The sequence below is a fragment of the Sinocyclocheilus grahami genome, unplaced genomic scaffold (assembly GCF_001515645.1).
Source record: "Sinocyclocheilus grahami isolate Dianchi unplaced genomic scaffold, SAMN03320097.WGS_v1.1 scaffold2076.1, whole genome shotgun sequence".
NCBI classification, from domain to species: domain Eukaryota; kingdom Metazoa; phylum Chordata; class Actinopteri; order Cypriniformes; family Cyprinidae; genus Sinocyclocheilus; species Sinocyclocheilus grahami.
Window position 1 is genome coordinate 46503 of NW_015507255.1, and position 10213 is coordinate 56715.

The following is a 10213-nucleotide window of genomic DNA, read 5'->3' on the forward strand; positions in this document are numbered from 1 at the left end:
TGCTGGGCAAGTCAACTAATGATGCTGGACATTCTAGAAAGTCATAAGTCATATCTGTGACCGGATAATACTTACTCAAGAACACAATGCCTTTTTTTTGTCTCTCTCGATACGTGATGAACGTGATCTACATTGTCACCTGCTCGTAAAGCAAAATCATTTATTAATATATGACATTTACCCAAACCATACAGTAGGTACTTACTATATATTATACTATTTCCTTATCTACTATCTATTCAAATCTGTGAAAAGTGTCTAAAGGTCAACAAAATAATGGCTTAATTATTCACATAAATTATTTAAAATAGTTTATATTTCTAAAGATTTCAATGTTTTTGTAATATTTCAACTACTATTCTATTTATGTGTTGACTTTTATTGCATTATTGAATATTTTTCTGCCAAAATTGTGGGCAACTTCAGTCACATTTCAGTTGATGAAGACATTTGTGAGCTTAAGTCTTTAGTCGCTGGGGTATATTTGTAGCAATAGCCAACAATACATTGTATGGGTCAAAATTATACATTTTTCTTTTATGCCAAAAATCATTAGGATATTAAGTAAAGATCATGTTCCGTGAGGATATTTAGTACATTTCCTACCGTACATATATCAAAACGTAATTTTTGATTAGTAATATGCATTGCTAAGAACTTCATTTGAACAACTTTAAAGATGATTTTCTCAATATTTAGATTTTTTTATTTTATTTTTTTTGCACCCTCAGATTCCAGATTTCAAATGTTGTATCTCAGCCATCAAATCTCCCCTTATGACTGGTTTTGTGGTCCAGGGTCACATTTCTATTTAAGTAGAAAAAAATCCTGCAATCATATGATCATGAATACTAAATATGCGTTTTCAACATACTGTATATTTTGTTATATCTGAATAGCCGAAATAGAGCTATTAGCAATTTCTTTCTTTAATATAATATGTCAGTGTTTATTTAATATATATGAGTAAAATCGTAATCAAAGAATATGGATGGTTAAGAATTTGGTTGACAAACATCTACATTGGTAATGCGGTTTTATTAAAACAATATAGTTTAAAAAAAGGACAATTCTGATGCGTTATAATAACAACGCATTATAACGCATAACAACGCACTTTAATGTATTATAATAATACATTAAAACCTGACCTATTTAACATGGGCTATGTACAGTGAAAACACAAAATCAGAGATGAACTTTCCTGAATGAGATTACAACTGAGCAAACATCCTGGAAAAAACAAACAGTAATTCATAAGAAATGAGCTCAATATAGGGAATTCCAATGGCCACGGGCTTCCTTATTGTTAAAGCTTCAGAAACTTCTTTAATCGTTTCCTTCTTAAAGTGTATTGTTTTTCCTGCAATAAGTCAGTTTAATATATTGCCATAAAAAAATTAATTTGCTTATAAAGATGACAGCATACAGGATTGTTTGAGTTTCATGCTTTCAGTCAGTAAAGTGGTTCAGATTTATTTACACTGAGACGATACAAAAGTGCACAGTTTCCACACAGTCATTGTACAAACACAGTGACAAACAATATGAAAGAATGATACAATAAAAAAATAAGAACCTCATATAAATAAAGCAGTTAAAAAGGAACTTTTGAAGTTTTAAAGATACGAAGTAGCTTGTGTGCATTTGTTTAATGTGATGAATGAATCTGTGGGCGTTCAGGGGAAGTCCAGCTGGCCGTGGTGCTCACAGTGTTTGGGACAGACGTATCCGCCGCGCTGCTCTTCTCTGGGCTTTCTCCTGTCTGACCTGGGCCGGTCCTGCTCGTTGTTGCAGCGATGCACCAGAACCGGCTCTTTCTCGGCTGGAGATTTTTTCATCAGCAGTCTCTGGAGAATGCGTTTGTCTGAGCGCTCCTTCCGGAAATCATCCTCGTACACCTTCAGCTGAGAAAACCAACAAGATGACATTTAAAACATATGAGATATCTCCTTTGATAGTGTATATGTGCAGTTGATGCCTTTTCTGTTTTCGCAATATTAGACTATAATGATACAGAAATTAAATGGCAAATAAATTCATATTAATGTGCACATCCGGTTGTCAGTCCATAAAAACAGAAAGAGAAGATAAGACAAGATAATCATCAGTCTATTTTAGTCATCTCCAGTGTTAAGTAACATACTCTAAAACTGAAATTAATTACTAGCTAGTCTTCAACAGTGTAATTCGATTACTGTACTAATTACTCTCTCTAAAAAACACTGCATTACTTATTACTAATTACTTTTTAATTTACAGATCAACCTCGACAGAATAGACATGAAACCGATCTTGTATTTAAATAATATAAAACTACATAAATTATTCTTGAACTGACCAAAGAATTTAAAGAGAAGGAGAAGGTTCCATTAATAGAAATTAGATTTTGGTGTTAAATCCGCTATTGTTTTACATTGAAATATTCAATGCAATTACATCAAACAAATTACATTACAGACAAACTGTATTCCCTTACTTTACTCTTTCAAGGAAACAATTAAATTACGGGGATTAATTATTTAGGAATGCATTGCACCCATCACTGATCATCTCTTATGACATACTCAACGTCACAACTGCATGGCATCACAATTAGTTTCACTGGAAACCACCTAAACCTCATTTCCTTTTGCTACAAGATTTTTAAATACAATGGAATGGAAATCTTTGACATGGAAATCAGATGAGTGTGACCTGCAGTGACATACACAGGTGACCGCATTATGATAAAAAAAGAGATTCATTTCCTCAGTGAAACGCTCCTCTGTAAATGGCTCAGAAAATCTTCTTTGCACCTTTTCATGAACTGTCCAATACTCTGCTTCTGTGTTCAATAAACTTTGCATTAGCTCAATTGGTACTGCTCTCTGGCATTGATCAGTCAAACACTAAGTCAGTAGTTGACATGTCAGACCGCTGAAACAAACATGTAACAGTGTCACAGGGTTGACCTTTTGTTTACACTTTATCTCGATAGCCCACTTTATACACTCTACTAAAAGTAACTTTGTAACTACATGCCAACTTACTCTCAGTAGAGTACTAGTAGACTGTAAGGTTAGGATTTGTTTCACAAGTTGACATGTTTTACATGTATAACAAAGTAACTTATAGTTCATACTTATAGGCCATCATTTACTCACCCTCAGGTTATTCCAAACCTGTATGACTTTCTTTTTCCATTGAACACAAAAGACGATATTTGGAAGAAAATGGGTAACCAAACAGTTGATTGTCCCCACTGACTTCCATAGTATGGAGAAGAAAAATATAGTATGGGAGTCAATGGGGACCATCAGCTTTTTTTCTTTGAAAAATATCTTCTTTTGTGGTCAACAGAAGAAATATACACCGTATACAGGGTTGAAACAACTTGAGGCTGAGTAAATTATGAGAGGATTAAAATTTTTGGGTGAACTGTCCCTTTAAGTACCATCATAATAAAGTTTTAGCAGATATTAGTTAGGCAGTCTACTAATACTCTAATGACTGCTAGCTGACATGGAGTTGGCGAGTTAATTATACTTAGTAAAATGTCTGAATTGGACTATCAAAATAAAGTGTTAGCACACAGTTTAGAGGAATCAACCTCCAAACAGAGGGAGATGACTGTGTTTGATAGGGAGCAGTGATTAGCTAGTAACATGTGCCACCTGCTGGAGTGTGTCTGAGTGTTTGAGTGCTCTCCGGTGCTCACCTGCTCCTGCAGCAGTGCTATCTGTTGACGCATGTCTGCCTCTCTGCGCCGCAGACGCTTATTCTCTTGCAGCATGCGCTCATGGTCCTTCTGCTCGGTTTTATAATCAGCCTCGTAGATTTGAGTCTGTGCATGGATAAAGTCAAAGTCTTTTACAATTACAACAGAGTAAAAACATCTATGAAGCAGATTTATTTATTTATTTTTTTAATATACAAAATGGTAAATAAATGCAACTTACATTTCTTAAACTATTACTTATATTAATCTTAAATTATACCCCCAAATTAACCTTTGTTCTCATTTGAAAGTCGCTTTGGATAAAAGCGTCAGCTAAATTATTAAATGCAAATGTCAATATTTTACCTTCGGTTTGCCTACTGTACTTATATTTAATGTTTAACTCTATAAAGTCTACTATGTCGTATTTGATATGCAAATATCTAAGTCCTCTGAATTATCCCCGTCACAAAACCTGTTGCTCACACCTTCTGTCATCTGTTTGATAGTTCATACTTTTTATTTTAAGAAAAAAGAAAATGTAAAAGCATCCACCCTTGAGCTCATTGTTCACATGCTCTCTTTACTGATTTTTAAACAGAACAAAATGTATTTGATATTGTTAGTGATATTTCCAGATGAACTCTTATTGGACTGAAGCAGCTAGGCTTTACTTGATTCTCCATCGAGTCTCAAATCTGATCATCAGGTATTTGAGGAACGTTTATTTGTTCATCTCTCAGTCATCATTGTATTGCATTACATTATATGTTTTGTCATATAATGTCATTTATATAATTTAAATATCATCTTACTAAGACTATAGAGTGATGATGACTGATATTTATATTAAATATTTACATGCTTTCGAATAATTTTTTTAAACTTTTTGGCCATAACAATACTGATATTACTCAGCTGCATTGAATTGCATATTTTTGCTCAGTTTGAGTCTCTGAATTTGTATGAATATATATAAAGTATGAGTATCATATTCTCTATATTATACTATATTAGCCATAAAAAACGAATTTATCAAATATATCACATATGCATTTTTTTTCGCCATTTTGTCTAAAGGTCAGGCTTTACAGTCTCTTTTCAAAATGACATTGAATGTTATGAACACATGATAGCTCACCTGACACCGCAGCGCCTCCAGCTGTTCTTTAAGATCCTGAACTTCTCTTATAGGGTCAGATTGTGTTTCTGTTCCCATGCCAGCCAGTCTGAGACTGGACTTTGTGCCCAGAGACGCAGGAAGCCCTGGAGTCAACCGCACATCCAGGGACGGCTTAGAAGGGCCCTGAACCAGCTGAGAGTCTGAGGAGCCACTGATATCTGGGGTCTTCCAAAGGAGAAAAAGTCAATGAACATGTTAAAGGAAAGTCACATAGCATACCCAGCTGATCTGATGCTGTAAGCTCACCTGAGTTCCTCTAGTCCACTGCTGAAGATCTGTTTGGTGCAGTCGGCTCTCCAGCAGTCTGATATACTCCTGCAGATGCTGGTTTTTCTTCAGTTCCTGCATCAGTGTTTGTTCATAATATTCCCTCTTGTTCTACAGACACAAATACGAACATGCAAAAGTCTCAGTGTCTGTTCATGGATCTGCTTCTGAATCAGAGCGATTCACAGCAAAACATCTGTCACACCATGGCGTTCCATGAAAATGTACAAAAAACTAAATTGATGTGCCAGCTTTAAAAACAAACAAACAAAAACAAACAAATAAAAGTTCCATTTAGAACCAAAACTTTTTAAAGGTGACATATTATGCCCCTTTTTACAATATGTAATATAAGTCTCTGGTGTCCCCAGAATGTGTCTGTGAAGTTTCAGCTCAAAATACTCCACAGATCATTTATTATATCATTTTGAAAATGCCTATTTTGAGTGGAAGCAGAAACAAGCTGTTTTTCGGGCCTGTGTCTTTAAATGCAAATGAGCTGCTGCTCCCCGCCTCCTTTTCCAGAATAGAGCTGCGCCTTTACAGCTCGTACCTGCTAAAAACATCTGTTTTGGTTCTGATTGTCATGTTTATGAAATCATAAACCATATGAGTTTAAACTTCAGGTTTTCTGAGCGCACACATCTGAAGCACACGCACAGAAAGCGGCTGTCACAGCATGCGAGCACTAAACTAAGTTCTCATTCACACACAAGTTTACGTTAAAAACACACACACGTTACAAAAAACAGTCGGTTATGTCTGTGAAGGTAAACAGCTGGGAAATAAATAGCATGTTTATTTTAGATCTGCCCCAGAATGTGTCTGTGAAGTTTCAGCTCAAAATACTCCACAGATCATTTATTATATCATTTTGAAAATGCCTATTTTGAGTGGAAGCAGAAACAAGCTGTTTTTCGGGCCTGTGTCTTTAAATGCAAATGAGCTGCTGCTCCCCGCCTCCTTTTCCAGAATAGAGCTGCGCCTTTACAGCTCGTACCTGCTAAAAACATCTGTTTTGGTTCTGATTGTCATGTTTATGAAATCATAAACCATATGAGTTTAAACTTCAGGTTTTCTGAGCGCACACATCTGAAGCACACGCACAGAAAGCGGCTGTCACAGCATGCGAGCACTAAACTAAGTTCTCATTCACACACAAGTTTACGTTAAAAACACACACATTTTACAAAAACAGTGGGTTATGTCTGTGAAGGTAACAGCTGGGAAATAAATTGCTTGTTTATTTTAGATCTGTGTGGCAGCAGCAAACACCGTTGTCGATTTGTGAAATCAAAATGACGGTGCCTTGAGTGGAAGTTTACAGATTAAGGGGAGGTAATATTATAATGAGACCCCTTTGCCACGTCACCAAGGGAGCGAAATCAGATGCGCTCGTTTTCTCAGACGAGTTTCTCAGAAGTGATTGGGTTAATCTTTTTCACGTTTAAGAAATAGAGATAAGAAAGAATAAGATCATGTAGAATAAGTGAAAAAAAAAAGTGAAAGTGACGTGACATGTGGCCAAGTATGGTGACCCATACTCGGAATTAGTGCTCTGCATTTATCCCATCCAAAGTGCACACACACAGCAGTGAACACACACACCATCAACACACACCCGGAGCAGTGGGCAGCCATTTTTCTTTTTGCTGCGGCGCCTGGGGAGCAGTTGGGGGTTCGGTGCCTTGCTCAAAAAAAGTGTGAAGATTGTCAGAACTGTTGAAGTCACTTATGACTTAAATTTTGGTGGCTTCAGAGGATTTATATAGTTTATATAGTAAAATAATGTATATGACTTGTATGGACTACTTTGATTATACTATAAAGATGCCCTTTGAATGCATAAAGTGACACACTGATAGGCTCTAAAAATGGACACTGTATGAAAAAGACCAGCAAGAACGCTGTGCTAAATATCTCATTTTTTTGTTCTACAGACAAATCAAAAGAGTTTGGAATGACGTGATGGTGACTAAATGGCTAATGTAATTTTGAGGTAACCTAACCTTTAAAAGATCTAATAGTTTTATATAGAACTTCTGAAGATCTTACAGTATAATCAGGTGCTTTTTTAAATCCCCAAATAGCCACATAAAGAATACATGAACCCTTTACAGCCAATATGTGACCCTGGGCCACAAAAGCAGTGTTAAGTCGCTGGGGTATATTTGTAGCAATAGCCAAAAATACATTGTATGGGTCACAATTATCGATTTTTCTTTTATGCCAAAAATCATTAGGATATTAAGTAAAGATCATGTTCCATGAAGATATTTAGTAAATTTCCTACCGTAAATAAATCAAAACTTAATTTGTGATTAGTAATATGCATTGCTAAGAACTTCATCTGAACAACTTTAAAGATGATTTTCTTAATATTTTGATTTTTTTGCACCCTCAGATTCCAGATTTTCAAATAGTTGTATATCGGCCAAATATTGTCTTATTATAATAAACCGTACATCAATGGAAAGCTTATTTATTCTGATTTCAGATGATGCACAAATCTCAATTTCATAAAATTCACCCTTATGACTGGTTTTGTGGTCCAGGGTCACATATGGTCATTGATAAGAAGAGGATCCTTTGCTGAATCTGAGGTTCGGAGTATGTGAAATGTTACCACAACCTCTAGCATTAAGTTACTTACATTCTAACCTGGTTTAGAATGATCAACACTTGGCTAACCACCAGTGCAACCAAGCAACCCTCTGCAGATGAGATCTGTCCACTGGCAGACAGCGAGGGCCTGGACCTCATCCAGCTGTTCATAAATCCACCCTCGACTGTCTTTAGCGCTGTGTTATGGGGCTTTAGTGTCCTGGAGCGTGTGAGCTTCATCAGGGATCAGGGCTATCCTGCAAAACAGCCTCATATTCCCGCCTCTCGACCATGCAGAGCAATCATCTGAACTAATTACTCCAGTATCCTCTGGCTTTCTTCAAATATAAAGCGCTCCAGATGTAATAAATCAGACTCATCACACATATTGCTTTTCCCATCTCACAGAACCAGGACACCTAACATCCCAGCTAACAAAAGTATGCTTTCAGAATGCTTTGCTAATGTTCCCATTAAGTTATGGAAATGTAATTTCTGAATGTTCTCTGAATGTTCAAAACGTTCAATTTCAATGTTTGAAACAGTTTTTATATGTTTTAAAAATGATTTTTTTTTCTTGTTTACGCAAATGTTATAAGCATAATTCAGTTTTATTATTGTGCAAACATTATGGGAACGTTACATTTGAATGTTCTCAGTAATATAAGAAGTAGTAAAAAATAATTTAGACGTTAGTTTCCGAAGAAAAAAAAAAGTTCCATGTTTTTGTGCTGCTAATGTTTTATAAACATGAATGTCCAGTGATATTATTGTCTTGTCTGGTCTTTAATAATGCCAAGTAAAACATTAGCACAGAAACATTATTCATACATTTCTCATGATTTTTCTTCTGAAACATGATTTTTTTTAAAAATGTTCGTGGGGACTTTCCGTTGACTTTGTTTTTACATATTCATTACATAATTTTTTAAGTCCCTTTACTAATCCAGTGTCCATATAACCTACTGTACTATGATTGTAGGGACATTTGATCCCCACCAAAAAAAAACAAAAAAAACCCCACAGCCAAATCTGACTCGGGTACACAAAACACTTGAATAGATTATGTTTGTAAAAACGACACCTTACTTTCTTGATATAAAAATTGGCTACGGTCTGTAATTAATATATTATATGGATACAATATAAGGAACCCTTTAATTAAAAATAATTTAACATGCAAATAGAGTGAAAAACACTATTCCCTTATTTGGTCTAAGTGTGACACCTTCTGGAGAAACTGTGTAACAGAAAGCATGTTTGTATTTTCAAATATCAAATGAAATTCAATTTGAATTCAATTTTCTGAGCTGCTGTAATTCTAAAAATTATTACTATTTTTTTTTTCTTTGTAAGATGAATTTCAGAATATATAGCACTATTAGTACTAGTATTAGTACGCTGGACTGTAATATAAACACAGTGGTTCATGAATATGGAAACAGAAAGCATGTTTGTTTTCCAGTTGATCTAAATGCATCTTTTCTTTTTCCAACTGATGTTTGTAGTGTGTAGTCCAACTATGTAGTTGATTCTGAAAATTGAGTTGTGAGGGTGAAGTCACAGCTGGTGGTTTATTCTACCTCTTTGTTGAGTCTCCGGAGTTCAGTGTTTTTGTTGAGGAGCTGAAGCTTTTCCTCATCAGAGGAGGTGATTGACTTAACCATACTTGCCACCAAAATAGTTACAGCAGTTACTGTTACTACAGTAATAGTGTTACAAATGCAATATTGTTTCAGTTTTGTATGACTTAGTACTGGAAAATACCAAGTTCCTTATGAACAGTTCTGTTTTTGCACCAAAATGCCTGGATAATACAATCTCCCATGTGGCAATTTACAGTTTGCAATAAACTAACGGGTATTTTAGTGGAAACTGTGATTATTATATGTATATGTACTAAAAGAACAGAAAACAACAATACAGCAATACCTTAGCACAGATCTATTTACACTATGTAAAAATAGCAGTATTTTCTATAGTGGCAACTATCTGAACCTCAGTATTGTAGTACATTATAAAACAGTATGCACATAACATATTGAGTGTAAGTTATCAGTTTTATTAGAATTATTTAATGGATGCTGCCTTATTGGGACAATATAAGCCATCCCTACAACTATACCCTAACCCTAGCCGATTATTAATTTTCAGCTTTTCGATTATTTTCTTCATTTTATTTGAAAATAAATGCCTTTCTTATAAGAGATGTGAAAAGTGAGAAGAATGAGTTCGGCAAAAGGTGGATTCTAACTTGGGTCGATCGTGTCATATTGCATTAAATCGCTTTATCATCTAAGCTACTGAAGCCCTCGCTTGTCGACTGTCTTTTGTAGTGTTGTCCAGCCCAACCACATGTTGGTGGGTGGAGGTAGTGCAAATAACTTCTGCCAACAAGGCTGGTTATATGCACTTAGTGTAAATAGACACTCGGTTTATTTTTAGAGACTGTAGACACA

At 35.3% G+C, this 10213-nt stretch overlaps 1 protein-coding gene across 1 annotated transcript; it reads right to left on the reverse strand.

Annotated features, from left to right (window-relative positions):
- Window positions 1–1123: 1123 nt before the first annotated feature.
- LOC107573951 (uncharacterized) lies at window positions 1124–9421 on the reverse strand. Its single transcript, XM_016260411.1, has 5 exons — window positions 9338–9421; window positions 5130–5261; window positions 4842–5048; window positions 3701–3826; window positions 1124–1907 (listed from the first exon to the last, which is right to left on the reverse strand). Exons 1-5 carry the CDS (start codon window positions 9419–9421, stop codon window positions 1680–1682), a joined length of 777 nt encoding a protein of 258 aa, XP_016115897.1. The 3' UTR covers window positions 1124–1679.
- Between the last annotated feature and the right edge of the window lie 792 nt (window positions 9422–10213).

Coding starts and splice junctions, on each gene's coding strand:
- LOC107573951 (XM_016260411.1), bottom strand. CDS start 9,421: ATGGTTAAGTCAATCACCTCCTCTGATGAGGAAAAGCTTCAGCTCCTC. Junction 5,262..9,337: donor TCCGGAGACTCAACAAAGAG/GTAGAATAAACC, acceptor TTGTGTCTGTAG/AACAAGAGGGAATATTATGA. Junction 3,827..4,841: donor TGGAGGCGCTGCGGTGTCAG/GTGAGCTATCAT, acceptor ATCCATGCACAG/ACTCAAATCTACGAGGCTGA.